The sequence below is a fragment of the Nelumbo lutea genome, chromosome 3 (genome assembly GCF_056320005.1).
Source record: "Nelumbo lutea isolate HS-2025 chromosome 3, American lotus-T2T, whole genome shotgun sequence".
Taxonomy (NCBI): Eukaryota; Viridiplantae; Streptophyta; class Magnoliopsida; order Proteales; family Nelumbonaceae; genus Nelumbo; species Nelumbo lutea.
Window position 1 is genome coordinate 60,945,400 of NC_142686.1, and position 18,066 is coordinate 60,963,465.

Sequence of the window (18,066 nt, forward strand, 5' to 3'; positions counted from 1 at the left end):
AATTTTATCTTAGTCCCTTTTGTATAGTACTATTATAATCTATAGTATTTGTATTTATTCATTTTCTCTTTTAGCCCTTTGTGGACGTTTCTATAATTATACATATCATTTAATTTAATAGAAACTCTTTGGTGTAGGAGTCGATTATTCGATTAACACCTTAAAACTATTTGTCTTCCTTCTTGTTCAAACCCTCTTATTGTCATATGCAATAGTCTAAACAGGAAACAACAGGATGCAAGGCAGTCTCCGAAGCCATATTAGGTGTCTAACATGGCAATGCCCAGATTGTTGACATAATATATCTCATTCATCATTGTAAGCACTCAGCTTTTTGTTCAATCCGCCACCTAAACCCCCAATTCACCCCAAAATTTGGTTCAGACCCTTTCGATCCTTCTAAAACACAAAAACCCAAAAAATCCAACTTTCAACCCTAAAGGCCCTTAAATTCACCGTTAAACCCATCCAATACCAATCTGACAGCCTCGATTAACCCCTGTCTACACTTTTACCCTCAAATCAGACACCACCATCAGACTCAAGACCTCTCAAAATACCTAACCATAAAATTTCAGCTCAAGATTTCTCCGTTTACCCTTTCATCAAGTGAAGATTCCATTCCGATGCCTCTTGTTAGCCTAAATACTAAGAACCTAGATTTCCTTGATCTTAACACATCCTAACCGATCAAACCACACCATTAAACTCCGGATACATCAAAACACCTTCCCATAAAGTTTCAACCTCAGATTCCCCCATTTGCCCTTCCATTAAACCAAGATTCCATTTCAAATCATCCTCTTGACCCAAATTCCTACGATCTTGACCCTCTAAGACTACCAGACATCACCATCAGATCCCGAACATCTCCAAATCCTTGCTTGTAAAATTCCAGCCCAAAACACACTTTGTTTACCCCTCCTTCGCACCTAGATTCTGTTTTGAGACTTCATATTGATTGAATCATACCCCTTTCAGATTTTCCCGATCCTGGCCCAATTGGGCCAATCTGACCTCACCAACCAATTCAGAATGTACAAAAACCTCATCTTGCCAAATTTCAACCCAAAATACCCCTGTTTGGTAACTTGTCCAAAAAGATTTGTTTCAGCCAGTCCCTTTGACCCGCACACACAAAACGCCTCTCTGTGACCAAAAACCCATCCTGGCCCTCCGTTTTCCAATTCAAAATCTCCTTCGTCCATCAGGAACCCCCGGTTTGAACCAACTTTTCCAAAATTATAAAAATACCCTCAGGATTCCTAAAATTTACGAAAATGCCATTATGCCCGAATATAAGTTTCAAACTAGTTTCTTATTGAACCTAATCTACTGTTCATCTCCTCGCTCCTTCGAACGAAACCTAAGCCGCGGCGACAATCTCTTTCACCTCTGAGAGATCTCCGGCCTCTCTCCCTACAAACATTCCGCTCATCAGCTCCGTGAAACTCAACCTCGGGAATAGATCCCTTCGGACCATCGTTTCTGAGTTAGACTGGTGTTCGAACCATCATCTTCCCCATCCAGCTCTGGGATCATTCCCGAGCATTGCGTCTGTTACGGTTTGATGCAGAGCTAAAGGGAATCTCACAATGGCGTAGGTTTGATCGGATGTGCCGACCATAGTTGCCATTGCCAAGGAAGAAGTGAGACGCCTCCTAACCTGACCAGATTATAATTGGTGTGTTGATGGAGACACCTCAGAGCATAATTCCAGCTGCAGTCCTTCAATGCTTCAACTGCTCCAATGCTGGATGCTACAATCCATGCTCTACTAGTAGATAAAGATTATGTTTGATAGTTCTAACTTCTAGTAAAACCAGTGGCGGTTTTACCGATAGCTTGAGCAAACTAGTGGCTTTAGGTGTATTGCAATCAAGGTATCTCTGTTTGTGTGATCAAGGACACAAGGGTGAAAGCCTGAAAGAGAAAGGACTCTCCACTAACCACCACCACAAGGGTGAAAGTCATGGGGCCCATCTTCATCATAGTGAAATCGCCTTTCTTTTTTTTTTTTTCATGGGACTAAACCGCTAAACCCTTCCAATTAGGGATATTCACTGTTTGGTTAACTGAACCCTATGCCTATTTTTAAAATCGAATTGATATTATTGGTTTCTAGAATACCGTTAACTAAAACCGAATTAAAGCCGATTGGATAATCAGTTGACCACTTTGATTAACTGGCAGTTTGGTTTATTGGTTTTAAATAATAAATAATATATTATATATTATAAATATATATTTATATATAATACATATTTATTTGTTTATAATATATAGAAAATATAAAATATTTATATATAATATAACATGTATACATCCATAAATATATAGAAATATATGTATAGATTAATCATCAATTTTTTATATACCTTTATTTTTTTTAAAATACCGAACTGAAACCGAACAGACCGATTCAATTAACCTAATTTTCAGTCTGATTTCTATCGGTTTTTCGATTCGATTCAGTTATTCAGATTTTCTTGCTCACCCCTACCCCCAACTGATCCCAAGTCTCAAGTAAAACCTGCCAAATACCATACCCATTGAGGTAGTTGGCACCTTCGAAATTATTTATTTATCAATTCATCAAGATTCTCACTATTATCAGTTGGATGTAAATTACAGTGGAAAGATTGATCTTTCCTTTCCTCTGTTTTTTTATTTTTTATTTTTTTTCTCTTTTAAATGCGGCTTTATGGCCCGCAAAAGGGATGATGTTACAGTGGACCTTGTTAGTGTATTAAAGGACAGCAGTGTGGAGTTCACTGACAATTATGATGCAGAGAACCTTCCTTTCTATGGATTTGAGCCTAGGACTCAAAAGGGAGAAATGCCAATTAACCACCAAGGCTATATGGTCATTGGCCCTCCATATACGGTTGAGATTTGAAGGCCCCAAGGCTGATCCCATTCATCAATAGATCAGTGCATCATCTCTCAGAAAGGAGAGTAGAAAGTCTAAAGGGTCTTAGACAGTTACACACTTGAACTAGGTTATTGACTTTGGTTTTACTTTACCTAATGAGTTCATAATTCCATATAAAATTTACCATATAGTTTATAAAAATAATCATTTAAATTAATTCGATCTCTCTTTGATTTCAAATTCTTGAGTAAGAATTAAACAAAGACCATATAAAAAAAAAAAAAAAAATACTGACTTCCTAATTTCGAATGCATGGACTGAGAAACCAAAAGCCTATGGTCTTTGGTTTTGTTATTTTCCAACAATTCATCTAAAGTTTGCTATCTTCTTGATCTTCTTGACAAAATTAATTCCTTAGAGATGATTTGTTCAATAGATGAATTGTTGCTTAAAGCTTTGGTTATGACCTTGAGACATGATGGCTTCCAAGCAGGTTTGATATAATCCTTTCTGGCAGACTTGAGATCTGTTGGAATTGTAAAATCAGTTAATTTTGTTCTTGGGATTCCCAAAAGTGCAAATGGCATTCTTTGGTATCAGTTAGAATTGGAGAATGTCAATTGCACAAAACGCAAGTGATGAAAAATGAATTTGGAGTCCCTAATTTCCACTACCAATTGCCAATTCCACCACTATTCAAAGTCGAGGTAATATTGGTATGATATGGCAAATAAAATTAAAAAGAAAACCATCCATGATTTTAGGACTAATTATACTTTGAAGCCAAAAATTGAAACCCAAAATTGTGGAAATTGTTCAAGTTTGTTTCCCCACCCAATTGCATTGTGTTAATAAGACAGAACCAACCATTTAGATATTGTATTCTAACTCTATTTACATGGTAATAAGAAATGATTTATATGCCCATAACTTAATGATGGATATGGTATGATGTAGATGATCCCATGATCATGATGATGATTATAAATCAGTTAACTTGAAATGTTTGCATTCAATTCCAATCTGACATCAAATAGAATGTGCCTGAAATTTACTTTTTTCTTTTTTCCAAAAAAAATGGCATTTACAGTAATTTACGACAGCGAAACATTAGATCTCATGCCAAGCCAAAGAGACATTTGGGCAATTCCATTAGGACTTCATCTCCAATTTTGTCATCATGTTCTTTTCCTTGCGCAATTCAAACACTCCAAAACTGTAAAGAGGGGTGTTCTCTCTACCAGATCACAGTCATCATTGAGAGGATGGATCAGTTGGGACCCCAGCAGCTCAAGTACATAACTTTCCTAAGTGACTCTTCAGATTGCTTCATCTGCTCCTGGGCTCTCAGGGTCTTGTTATTAGCCATAGCCAAGGAAGAAGTGAGACTCCACCTAGCCTGAGAAAACAATCCCATATTGTTCTTGGCATGTTGGTGGAGACACCTAAGGGTATAATTCCACCTGCAGATCCCTTGATCCTTCAATACTTCGACGGCTCCCACACTGGCTGCTACAATCCATGCTCGGCTAGTAGAAGTCATTTTGTCTTTCTTGTTTCTTGTGTGAAGATGATATGGATAGAAAGTTGTTAGCTTCCAATATATAGAGGGTGAGGTAGATAAAGATGATGACTTGGGGGGTTTTAACTTTTTGTGAAAACCAGTGGCTTATTTGCCATTGGTTTGGAAATTGAAGTGGTTTTGGGTTTGGATGCATTCAATTATATGAAAAGAAAAGGTTAAAAAACAGCTGTGTGATTGAATGGAAATGTTTATTTATTTATTTTTTTGTTTTGTCTCTTTTGATATATATGGGGGAGATTCACACCGACCTTACAGGCACATTTCACCGTGCATTTGAAATATTTCCTATACATATTATCATACACCAAAGATAATTCTTATTTCTCAATGTAAGATGTGCCTAAGAGAGAGGTGTGAGGCGCCTTATGTGAGGAGAATCCCAATTCTACATGGGGAATCGTGGGGTGGGCCATGGGGCAGAAAAAGGTCCACGTGTGGTCTACCGTCTACTGACCATACTGGTGTCCGCTGAGAGCATGTGGTTTTGCGGGTTTTTTGCTATAACTCCAATTTAGAAGGGTAAATGATTAGGGAAGTCCAATGACTTTTGCCTCTTGTCCAATGGGTTAAACATATATTTTATCAATAAAGTTGTATAATTAATTTTTAGTTGTAATATATGTATATAAAAATATTACTTTATGTTTAATTTATTTTTTAATTCAGTTTTAAATTTTGATTTGTAAAAATATTAAAAATTGTAATTTGAAGTTAACAAGTTATCCAAAATGATAATAAAAAAAAATCATCTCAATTGGACAATTGAGCACAAAGTTGTGGTTTCTGAAAGCTTGTACATGCAACATGTGACCTGGTGATTAGGTCGAATGAGTGGCTGGTTCAACCACCCAAATCAGATGATTTTTAGCTAGGTCAACATTTTTTTACCAAATGCTAGTTTTGGGAGAACTAGACCTAGAATCAAGGTCGGGTAAAGGTTTAAACAGTTCAATCGATAAGGTCAATAGGGGTTTCAAAACATTGGGTAATAGAGTGCCGTGCATCCATATGGGTTTCATTGGGTTCGAGCTTCACTGTAATGAATTGCCTCCCCTTAAAAAAACATAGGGGCTAAGGCTAGAAGAACCGATGGGTCCAATCAAATGTGATATAGGGTACATCTGAATTTGATTCTTTATATTGTTGAGGAATAGAATCCTATTCCGGAACTTCAACTAACTTAATTTTTAGGTTAAACGGCTCCTTAAGATGGTATTTGAGTTTTTTTTGACAAAGTAGTGCAGTATTTGATCCTTGTCATCACCGCTATAATTAATTAAATTTCAGCACAAGATATTAGTAGGCCTATACTTGTCCACTCTTCAAGTTCAATGGGCTTTTTTCACACATGATGGGGTACATTAGAGAATAAAAATGTATTTAGAGACCTAACCTAACAACTTAAGTTTTTAGGTTGAATGATTCCTTGAGCTATATTTAGAATAGTCAAATATGAATTAGATTGTAATCAGATATTGAACAGAATTACTAAGTTCAATTAAAAACTATCAAAATTATTATATATTATAAATAAAATGAACTAAAATGACTTTACTTGTAGTAATGAGTGGTCTAAAAAGCAAAAGCACTCTAAAAAAGTACTTTGAAATTGGTATTTTTTGCTTTATCTAATATCTAAATGTAGAGAATGTTGAGTTGAAAGCTGAATGTCGAATGCTGAATATGGTTAGGTTACAATTTTGCCCCCACAATTGATTAAGAGAATGGATAGATGTTAATTATAGTTAACAAAAATAAAATGATATTAATCATTTTTTAAACTAAATAATTTAAAATAATATAATTATAATAAATAATTTAAAATAATAAAATTAATAATGAAAGTAATAATTAAATATTAAATAACTATTAACATACTAAAATAATATAATCATCACATAATCATAAATTATTATTATTTTATTGATAAATCACTAAATAATAATAATAATAATAATAATAATAACAATAACAACAATAACAATTAAGTGCATAATAAATAATTAATAACATCAAAATAACAAAATAATTACTAAAGTTAATGTAATAATAAAATAATATTAAACTACTATTATTTAAATAATAAATAATTAAAAATAAAAATAATCATAATTAAACAAATAAGAATAAAATTCATAAAACCATTACAGTATTTAAAATATAAAGAAAAATAATAAAATCATATATAAAATAGTATGAAATTCATATCATTTTAATAATAAATAATTGAATAATAATGAAATAAATAATAATGATAATAAAATAATGGAATGATAATTAAAATAATAAAAATATTAATTAAATGAAAAATAATTAAAAAACTTAAAAATATAATTATATAAATAAATCATAAAATATAATTAAATAATTGAAATATTTTGGAGTTCTTACTATTTTACTACTACTAATAATAATAATATATCATATTTTATTAATAAATATTATTATGCTAATAATTAATATTTGTTATTTGAATAATATTTTATGAATATGAAAATATTATTTTAGTATTATTTTTTATAAACTTTTAGTATAGTAAGAGTTGTGTTACCAATAATAAATAATGAATAAGAATGCACAAAGTGTATTTGGGGGACAAATAATAAAAATGTAGTCAAGTCTAATATTTGATGTTTGAAAAAAAGGAATTATAAAAAAAAAAATTAATGGTTGAAGTCTTTTGCTTTTAAGATATTAGAGATTGAAAACAGAATAGGGGTAGATCGATATTAAATTCAATTATAAACGGATTAAATCCAGATCACACTTAACAGGATTGAATTCAAATTTGGATGAGCGACTGAGCGAGTATCATTTGCAGCCCTAGTCGAAATGATTTTATTTTTTGTTTCTCGAGTTTCTAGGGAGTACTTGGATTAAATGATTTTATTTTACCCCAATTCTAGTCCATTTAATATAGTGTAAAACGGATTCATCATTTACAGCAACTTTTGAAATGAGAATGGCTGGACTTTAATTAATAATATGGTCATGGTTCATGGTTCATGTCTTTGTTGAGGTATGTTATTGGTGTGGTAGTAAACTTTCTGGATTAATTTGAACAGTCTACCAGGATACTCAAACGCCCAAGACCCAATAAGAAACCGATTATGGATCTAATTCCAATTAAATTCTACCATAGAATTTTCAAATTTAATTGAAAATTTGATTAATGGTTTTATGTATGGAGTATGAACTAATCCTTTAAAAGTTCAATCTTCAAGAACAAACGCCAGATGGAACATTTTCGGTCTCAACTTGATATAGCGAACAAATTGCTTCAGTATTTCTCTTTTACAATATAATTTTTCAATGGGTTCTTCTACAGTTTCATTGCCCCTATTTCCCATTTCTCAATTTGTGGCCAAAACTTTTATACAAACTCTCTCAGTATGTCGATTGCAGAAGGATCAATTGGGACCCCAACAGCTCAAGTACATAACTTTCCTGAGAGACTCTTCAGATTGCTTCATCTGCTGCTCACTTCTCAAAGACTTGTCATAATTAGCCATTGCCAAGGAAGAGGAGAGGCTCCTCCTAACCAGAGAGAAATATCCGAGGTTGTTCTTTGCGTGTTCGTGGAGACATCTCAGAGCATAATTCCATCTGCAGATGCCTTGGTCTTTCAATGCCTCTACAGCTCCAATGCTTGAAGCCACAACCCATGCTCTGCTTGTTGAATTCATCCTCTAATTCTATCAAAATATTTTCTTGAGAGATCCTTGTTTTTTCGGTAGATAAGGCGGTAAATCTTTGATGATCTGACTGAGTTTAGTTTCAAGAGTTGTTATATATAGACGAGGAAGTGAGGTAAATAAGCTCATGAAATTAGTTTTCAAGAAAACCAGTGGCTGTTATTCCAGTGGTTTCAGAAAGAAACCAGAGTCTGAAACCATTACCAGTTATTTTTTGAATGGGACAATTGGGACGAGAGAGACATGGGAATTAAGAATTGGGTGGGTTCCGAGGAAAATAAATAAAAAAGAGCCGGAGGGGAAAAGCCAACCATTGAATTCACGTGACGTCTAAAACAAGCGAGTACGTGGGAGGTTTGGGGGAGGGGTACCACCTGTGACCTGCCCTCCTGTTTGCTTTTATCCTGACTTTTTGTTCTTATCTTATAATCCACTTTTGCCCAATATTATCTGAGCGATACATATCCAAGATCAAAGTAAAAAATTTAGAAAATAAACAAGTATCTGTTTCTAAAATAGAAAAAAAAAAAAAAAAAAAAACAACGCAAAGCCGAGGGGCAAGTTTGAAGTTTGAAGGGGTGTAGAGGTGTAAATCGGGCTGGGCCGTCGGTAATAAGGCACACGGACCATGCCAGGCCTAGCATGATCGTCTCAGCCGTGTTGGGCCTAGGGTTTCAGGTCTATGGGCCGGTACAGAATGACTATTAAACAGTTTTTGTATGTCCTTATCTTAAATCAAAATGATGTACATTATGAGTTTATTATAAATAAATAAAATACATATTCGATTCATGTTCCTTTGGTGTGTTTCTATGTAATACCCTTAAATTGGATACTCAATGAGACTCATGTTAGTTTAAAATGTTCACAGTTAGTGGGTCGGTATGGGGAAATCTATCCTGATAAGGCTGACACTGATGTGCCACCAAGTCGGTTGGGGTGGCCTATCTCAGCTGTCAAGGTGAAACCCAAGGCACATGCAGTATAGGATTAATTGAATCTTTGAACCGGACCAGATTTACAGTATTGCCCTAGACCTTGGAGATTAAGGGGAAAAAATGAAAAATTACACCCGACCCCTAAACTCGATTATGATACTACATTCGGTGTCGGATTGGATTGTCTTTGATGTACCAATCAGTGAGATCCTTAGCAGGGGTCAAAACCTAGGTATGTTGGAACAGCCTGAGAATTCATCTGAGTGGGTGATCATAGTGACAGGATCAGCCCCTTTGTCGAACAAAGGTAATGATCGGGATGCACTCTCTCTAATGGAAACCAAGACTACTGATAGCCGATTTCAATCATTGAGATTTGTTTTGCAAAATAAATTTTATACGAGATATAAAAGTATATACATATTATGGTTTCTAAAATGTTTGCAAATGTTTTAATTCCCGAGATCCATATAAGCAGAGAGTGCAACATTGTTCCTTGCAGCCAAGGGAGAGGTCATCTCTTGTCGGGCAGTGTTTGATCATTATGGGCTAAGAGGTTAAGTGTAAGACCATAGAGGGTAATACCTGATGGGCTAATCTTGCATCTGCCCACAGTCCCTGGGTGTTACAAGGTGGCTTGGCCCAAAGACCACTTAGGGTAAGTGTTGGGCCCATAGAGTCCATGTGAGGGGTTTCATTGGGTGCACTGTCTATAACAGTGTATTCGGCCAGGCCTTGTAATAAGGGTTGGGCCGAACCACGTGGTTGATGTGTATATCAATGTTTGGGTCCCACGCCATACAAGGAAGCTCAACTGGGTAGCAGTTAGGAAGGCTAAATGAGCACATAACTTTAATGAGCCTAAAGCCCATTTCGAACTGGGCTAATTTAAGTAGTTAAATAAGGTGCAAATTCTGGGAATGGATTAGCAGATAGGATCATGGTCTTAACCTTATCCACTCAGAGAGTCCAGATCTGAATGTGATTCAGATCTGGAAACCTCCTAATGAGATTAGGAGAAGACTGATCTAATATACAGATAAGATAAGGATTTATCCTTATCACCTAAAGGGATGTCTGATCCAAATATGATTTGGATCAGCAACTCCTAATGGGATTAGAACCTGATCCCTTTAAGGTTACAAAACAAGGAGGGGGCGGCAACCTTTAGAAGACACACATTCACATCCTCTTTAGAGCTGAAATCATAGAAGGAAGAATTAAGCAACCCTACGAAGTTCTTTCTTGCCGCCTCACCTACCAGTTCAATCTCCAGTTCAGTGGGAGAAATCAAGATTCAATTTTGACATCAGTTCCTTGTGAAGGAACTGATAGGAAGCTATGCTCATATGTCATCCGGCTATTTCTTGCAAAGGACTAGGTTCTTTGAGAGAACATTTTTGATTCTGCTCCATCCTACACTGCGCCATATTCAGTGGGAACAGTCATTGGATCCTTCATTGGGCATGAACACCTTCGTTGGGAGATATTATTTCTCCATATCAGGTATAATCCTCTTCTACTGTTTTTGTTCATATCTGGTTAAGTTTATGGTTCAAGATTGATCCTTGAAAATATGATTTTATAAAATAGGGAATGTGATTCCCATCTGAAGGGACAGAATTTTCTTTTGAAATTCGCCCACCTTATTCTGCAAGATTTGGGTGTCTATACAATGGATCTCTCATCCCTTTAGTGGTATCAGAACCATGTTCAAATCTTGAACCAATTTATTTCAGATCTGAATCTGCGCAAATGGGCAGAAGGCGTTCTACCTGATTTGCGCAGATACGGGTTTTGGGAAATTGTTCCCAAAATTATGGGCGAATAATCTGAAATTAATTTTTATATAAATCTGATTATTATTTAGAATTGTTCTTTATGATTTTCTTGATTTATGGGTTGTTCATACAAAAGGAGATCGAAATCTTGATTTGCGCAAGGAACCTGCGATTTTTGCATTTTCATGATTATTCTATTACATTTTGTCTGTAAAATAATTTTTTTTTATTTTTTTAGACTGAATATATAGGCATTTGATCTGATGTAATTATTAATAGAAATTAGGTTTTCTATTTATTTTATTATTTTGGATCAAAGATGGCAACACAGAAAAGGAGATTTCGTAGATGGGAGAATCGCTATCTGCGATTTGCAGTTTGTGAAACTGCAACCTGTGATCTAATCTCTGTTTTGCAGGATGGATTGTACGAACTGCCCTATTTGACTGATTCTTGTTTTTCTTTTATCAGTATTTAATTTCAGATTATTTTCTTGAATTAAAGATTTAATTAAAGATCAAACCCTAGACCCATTCGAACCAAGATTGGTTCAAATTGTTTGGACCGAATCTAGGGTTCGATCAGTGCTGAATGTCAGCCCTAATTTTTCCCAAAATAGGCCTGAGGATTGATAATTAATTAAATGTTTAATTCGGCCCAACCTATAAAGGCTCAGTTTTAAGTTGTTAAAATTGCTAAAAGCCCACTTCGCGGATTAAGCTATATGGGTCAAACTGATCAACCTTAATTCAGCCCATATACCTAGATAATATTAATGGTTAATATTATGGATTCAACATGGGCTTCATATGGACTTTACAGATATTTAATTGATTGAATCAATTTATCCTTGCATGTGATGTATGGATGTGTGATGTGCTACGTACATGGGCCATAAGTACTTGGCCCATGTGGAATCGATAGTAGCTCTTGTGCACACCATGACTGAATGCACATCATTGCCATGGTGTATCATTTGGTCATTAGATGACCTCCCTCAGTGATGGGCCCCACACCTCATGGAGAGGGAGTCACTTTGGTTTGACCTAGTCATTTTGGGCCCACCGAAATCTGGCTTTATGAAAGTCAGTGGGAGTCACTTTGGTTTGACCTAGAACAAAGATAGGGCGTAATTTACTATTCCCTCCAGCTAATATGAGTGCATGTGATAGAGAGATTCATATGAGGAAACGCACCAAAAAATGAGCTATCCATTTGTTGTTGGACTTGTCTAAGTGTTTCATAAGATGATAGGGGCGTCATAGACCGATGTGGGAGGGGTTTCACCAGAAAATGGGAACTCTCTCATGATACCTAGGTGTTTACGAATATGATGGGTAATCACTCACTAAACAGAAAAGTTTACCTGAAAATGGCTCTGAACCTTGTCTGACAGAGGCCAAAGGGAAAGCTCATATGATGAGTGGATGTGATCCTTCACAGAAAAGTGGTGGGGTTATGCAACTGAAACATTTGACTCCATGCACCCTATGTGATTTCCCACATTTCCAGAGACAACTCGCAGTCTCCGTCACTGAGATGGGAGGAAAATCTCAGAGATGAATAAATGGGAATGGGATGTAGATTAAAATCCATATCTATGTAATGAACATGAATCAAATTAGGTTGGAGACTGATGTTTGTTTTTTTACCAGAAAATGGCAAACAGACAATTTGCAAAGCTTCTTGATGACAACAAGATGAAGGGCCCAAACTATGCCGACTGGTATAGGAACCTTATGCTGGTCCTAACTTCTGAAAAGTTAGACAAAGTGGCTCAAAATCCTGCCCCAGAGCGTCCGGGTGATAGGGCTTCTGAGGCCCGAAGGAGAGACTATCAGGATTGGGAGGAGAAAAACTCCATTGCCCGGTGTTACATCATTGCCTCCTTGGACAATCCAATACAGAGGCAGTTCGATCAGATCAAACTTGCCAATGACATATTGGACAGTTTCAAGATGATGTATGAAGAGCAGAATCGTTCTACTCGACAAAAGGTCTTGAAACAGTTCATGACCGCACAAATGTCCAAAGGGTAACAAGTTCATGACCATTGTCTTCGGATGATGGGCCACATCAATGAGCTTGAAGCTCTTGGATCCGTGCTGGACCTTGCAACCCAGATAGATGCTATCCTTAAATCTTTGCCTCATTCCTTTAATCCATTCATCATGAACTATAACATGAATAAGTTGAATGTCAGCGTACGAGAGCTCAGCAATATGTTGCAACGAGCGGAAGAACTGATTAAAAAGGATGAGCCTGTAGCTATGCTTGTTGAAGCTAGCAAGACAGGCAAGAGAAAGAGGAAGGCAAAGAAGCCTTAGAAGAAAGCCACTAAGGGTAAGAAGCAGAAGAAAGACAAAGCATCGGATGCCTGTCACTTCTGCAAGAAGACCGACCACTGGAAAAGGAATTGTCTTGCCTACTTGGAATCCAAAAAAGGTAATTTTGAATCTTCTATTATAGAAACCAATTTATTGGTAACTTCTGCGTCATGATGTATTGACTCTGCGGCTTCAACTCATGCGCGTAACTCACTGCAGGGGTTCAAGGTAAGCAGAAGGCTGAGTGATGGAGAAGTTACGCTCTACTTGGGTACTTCTGTAAGTGTTGCATCCGCGGCCATAGGAACCGTTGAGTTAATTTTTAGAGAATGAACTATTGTACTGAAAGATTGTCTTTATGTACAGAATTTAAGAAGAAATTTGATTTCTGTCTCAAAACTGTGTGCAGATGGTTATTCTGTCTTCTTCAGTAATATGATTACCATTAAAATAAATAACAGATTCATCACATACGGGGAACTGGAGAACGGTATCTATGTTCTACATCCTTCTCTAGAAACTAACATAACCGAAACTACGTCGGCTAAAATTCTCAAGAAAAGAGTCCATGATACAGTTAATCCCACGTGCCTATGGCATTACCGACTCGGCCACATCGGTGTTGACCGAATCACAATGTTGGTAAATGATGTTCTTTTGGATTTTCTAACCGTAGAAGATCTTCCCACTTGTGAGTCTTGCCTACAAGGCAAGATGACGAAATGACCATTTAACGGTAAGCCAGAAAGATGTATAGGCACACTTGACTTTATACATACTGATGTATGTGGTCCCCTGAGTGTAGGACACAGAATCAACACGTGTATTTCATCACCTTCACCGATGATTTCTCACGATATGATTACGTGTACCTAATGAGACACAAGTCTGAATCCTTTGAAAAGTTCAAAGAGTTCAGACAAGAGGTTAATAAACAATTAGGGAGAGAAATTAAAGCCCTTCGATCAGATCGAGGTGGCGACTATCTCTCTGACGAATTCGGTGACTACTTAAAGGACAATGGGATAGTATCACAGTTGGATCCTCCTGCTACACCTCAACTTAACGGTGTTTCAGATAGGAGGAATAGGACCTTATTAGATATGGTCCAATCACTTCTCATACACTCAGAGTTACCCACATCCTTTTGGGGTTACGCATTATAGACTATGATTTATGTGGGGTTCCAACCAAATCAGTTCCGAACACTCCATATGAACTTTGGACCGGAAAGAAACCAAGTGTCAGACACTTGAAGATTTGGGGTTGTCCAGCACACGTCTGGATATTCGTTGGTAGCTCACTACAGATCCAAGGGTATACTGATGTCGATTTTCAGTCAGGTCCAGATGATAGAAATTCTACATCTGGATATGTTTTCACGATAGGATTGTGTGTTATTTGCTGGAAAAGCAGCAAACAGGGGTCCACTGCAAACTCCACGACCGAAGTCGAATACATTGACGCAAGTGAGGCTGCCAAAGAAGCCGTGTGGATGAAGAAGTTCATTCACAAGTTGGGAGCAGTTCTGTCTAGCACATCACCCATCCCGTTGTTGTATGACAATAATGGAGCCATTGCTCAGGCTATGGAGCCACGAGCCCACTCGAAGTCAAAGCACATCAAGAGAAGTACCACGTACTGTGGGAGATTATTGGTAGAGGGGACATCCTAATTCAGAAGGTAGCGTCAACGGAAAATGTAACAGACCCATTGACGAAGCCACTATCACAGAAAGTGTTTGAGAAACACGTGAAAAGCATGGGACTCTAGCTTGTACCAGATTGGACCTAAGTGCAAGTGGGAGCTGTTAGACAGTTTTTGTATGCCCTTAGCTTCAATCAGAATGATGTACATTATGAGTTTATTGTAAATGAATAAAGTACATATTTGATTCATGTTCCTTTGGTGTGTTTCTGTGTAATACCCTTAACTGGACATTTAATGAGACTCAAGTTAGTTTAGAATGTTCACAGCCAGTGGGTTGGTATGAGGAGATCTAACCTATAAGGCTTACACTGATGTGCCACTTGGGGTGTCCTGTCTCAGCCGCCAGTGTGAAACCCAAGGCACATGCAGTGTAGGATTAATTGAATCTTTGAACCAGACCAGATTTCCAGTATTGCCCTAGACCTTGGAGATTAATGGGCAAAACTGGAAAGTTACACCCGACCCCTAAACTCGATTATGATACTACATTAGGTGTCAGATTGGGTTGTCTTTGATGTACCAATCAATGAGATTCTTAGCAGGGGTCAAAACCTGGGTATGTTGGAACAGTCTGAGAATTCATCTGAGTGGGTGATCATAGTGACAAGATCAGCCCCTTTGTCGGACAAAGGTAATGATCGGGATGCACTCTCTCTAATGGAAACCAAGACTGCTGGCAGCCGATTTCAATCGTTGAGATTTGTTTTGCAAAATATATTTTATACGAAATATAAAAGTATATATGTATTATGGTTTCTAAAATGTTTGCAAAGGTTTTAATTCCTGGAATCCATATAAGCAGAGAGTGCAACATTGTTCCTTACAGCCGAGGGAGAGGTCATCTCTTGTCAAGCAGTGTTTGATCATTATGACTGAGAGGTTAAGTGTAAGACCATAGAGGGTAATGCCTGATGGGCTAATCTTGCATCTAACCACAGTCCCTAGGTGTTACAAGGTGGCTTGGCCCAGGGACCACTTAGGGTAAGTGTTGGGCCCATAGAGCCCATGTGATGGGTTTCAGGGGGTGCACTGTCCATAACAATTTATTCAGCCAAGCCTTATAACAAGGGTTGGGCCGAACCCACGTGGTTGATGTGTATATCAATGTTTGGGTCCCACGCCATACAAGGAAACCCAATTGGGCAGCAGTTAGGAAGGCTAAATGAGTACATAAATTTAATGGGCCTAAAGCCCATTTCGAACTGGGCTAATTTAAGTAGTTAAATAAGGGGCAAATTCTAGGATTGGATTAGCAGATAGGATCAGGGTCTTAACCCTATCCACTCAAAGAGTCCACATCTGAATGTATTTAAAATCTGGAAACCTCCTAATGAGATTAGGAGAAGACTGATCTAATCTGCAGATAAGATAAGGGTTTATCCTTATCGCCTAAAATGATGTTTGATCCAAATATGATTTGGATCAGCAACTCCTAATGGGATTAGAACCTGATCCCTTTAAGGTTACAAAACAAGGAGGGGGCGGCAGCCCTTAGAAGACACACATTCACATCCTCTTTAGAGCTGAAATCACAGAAGGAAAAATTAAGCAACCCTGCGAAGTTCTTTCTTGCCGCCTCCTTCCTGTTGCCACCTCACCTGCCAGTTCGATCTCCAGTTCAGTGGGAGAAATCAAGATTCGATCTTGACATCAGTTCCTTGTGAAGGGACTGATTGGAAGTTGTGCTCACGTGTCATCCTGCTATTTCTTATGAAGGACTAGGTTCTTTGAGAGAACACTGTTAATTCTGCTCCATCCTACACTGTGCCATCTTCAGTGGAAACAGTCTTTGGATCCTTCCTTGGGCGTAAACACCTTCGTTCGGAGATATTATTTCTTCGTAGCAGGTATAATCCTCTCCTACTACTTTTGTTCAGATCTGGTTTAGTTTATGGTTCAAGATTGATCATTGAAAATATGATTTTCTAAAATAGGGAATGTGATTCCCAACTGAAGGGAGAGAATTTTTTTTGAATTTCGCCCACCTTATTCCACAAGATTTGGGCGTCCATACGATGGATCTCTCATCCCTTCAATGACATGACTATGCGTAACATGCCGCCTGCGACCTACATGCCAACATAGCCTGTGGGCCCATAATGGTTCACGCTCGGCCTGCCCAATGAATTAGCCCCAATGGCTAGTTTCAACTTTTTAGGGGGGTTTTTAATGAAATACCCCCCAACAGTTATAAATAGCTATATATAGGGTATCTATATATTTTGGTTTGGGGGGAGAAGAATGACACAAATGCCCCCCAATAGCTATATATCAGATAGCTTCGGAGGCATTTTGGGTAAAATGATAAATAACTTTACAATGACCAATTCAACATTTTTATGGTATTTTGGGCAATTAAATCATTTTCAATTCCTATAAATAGCTCTATCCTTCATCATTCTCATCACACCAATTCAACAATTATCTTAACCTCTTCTCTAGTTCTCATACTCTCTCAAGTCTCAATCTCTCAATCTCTCATACATTCTTTGATTCTCCAATTCTCAACTTTATTGAAGTTTCAACAAAATGAAGGTTTGTTCAATAGCTCAAGTATCTCAAGTTTATAATTTGGGAGGCTTTCTTAGAGTTGAAAGGCTTTAACCATTGAAATCAAGTTGGGATTCTGAATCAGCAATCTAGGTAAGTGCAATTAAATTGATTTTTATTTTTTTTAGAATTAAGAAAAAATTGTCGGCTCCTCCTGAAACCAATTCCCCAATATGTTCAATGTCAACGATATTCAGTTGCAACATGGTAGTAGTATTAGCACCGATATGGATGCTATTGATATTAACAGAACTTCCACCCCTAGTACTTTTAGCCTGATTTGAAAAATATTTAGAATAGAAGAGGTTCAGAGGAAGGAAAATGAGCTATTTGCCAAAAATGTAGGAAAGTCTTTAGCTATTGTAACAAGGGTGGTACTGGTCATTTGAGCAAACATTTGCTCACCCATGAAGAAGAAGAAGAAGAAGAAGAAGAAGAAAAAGGGAGAGAAACAACACAAACACAAATTGAGCGGGGATTTTGGTAATTTTAAAAATTCTTAAGAAAAAATGAGACGATAATTAGCAAAGTATATTGTACATGCTAAACAACCATTTTTGTTAATTGAAAATACTAAACTTGAAAATTGGTTACATAATTCTGTA

At 37.0% G+C, this 18,066-nt stretch overlaps 3 protein-coding genes across 4 annotated transcripts in view; 1 reads left to right on the forward strand and 2 right to left on the reverse strand.

Moving 5' to 3' along the window:
* The window catches only part of LOC148865244 (putative serine/threonine-protein kinase PBL26), an 82,562-nt gene extending 77,902 nt beyond the window's left edge, over positions 1 to 4,660 (forward strand). For both annotated transcript variants that reach the window (XM_088978444.1, XM_088978448.1), the window contains exon 6: positions 3,966 to 4,660. The gene's annotated coding sequence lies outside the window, so the exon portion shown is untranslated. The remainder of the gene's footprint in view (positions 1 to 3,965) is intronic.
* LOC148865246 (uncharacterized) lies at positions 3,854 to 4,418 on the reverse strand. Its single transcript, XM_088978449.1, has one exon. The coding sequence runs from the start codon at positions 4,416 to 4,418 to the stop codon at positions 4,146 to 4,148; it is 273 nt and encodes a 90-aa protein (XP_088834575.1). The 3' UTR covers positions 3,854 to 4,145.
* Positions 4,661 to 7,695: 3,035 nt separating the features above from the next.
* LOC148865247 (uncharacterized) lies at positions 7,696 to 8,353 on the reverse strand. Its single transcript, XM_088975274.1, has one exon. It carries the CDS (start codon positions 8,144 to 8,146, stop codon positions 7,871 to 7,873), a length of 276 nt encoding a protein of 91 aa, XP_088831400.1. The 5' UTR covers positions 8,147 to 8,353; the 3' UTR covers positions 7,696 to 7,870.
* Between the last annotated feature and the right edge of the window lie 9,713 nt (positions 8,354 to 18,066).

Excerpts from the sequence above, each read along its gene's own strand:
- LOC148865246 (XM_088978449.1), bottom strand. The coding sequence starts at position 4,418 with ATGACTTCTACTAGCCGAGCATGGATTGTAGCAGCCAGTGTGGGAGCC.
- LOC148865247 (XM_088975274.1), bottom strand. The coding sequence starts at position 8,146 with ATGAATTCAACAAGCAGAGCATGGGTTGTGGCTTCAAGCATTGGAGCT.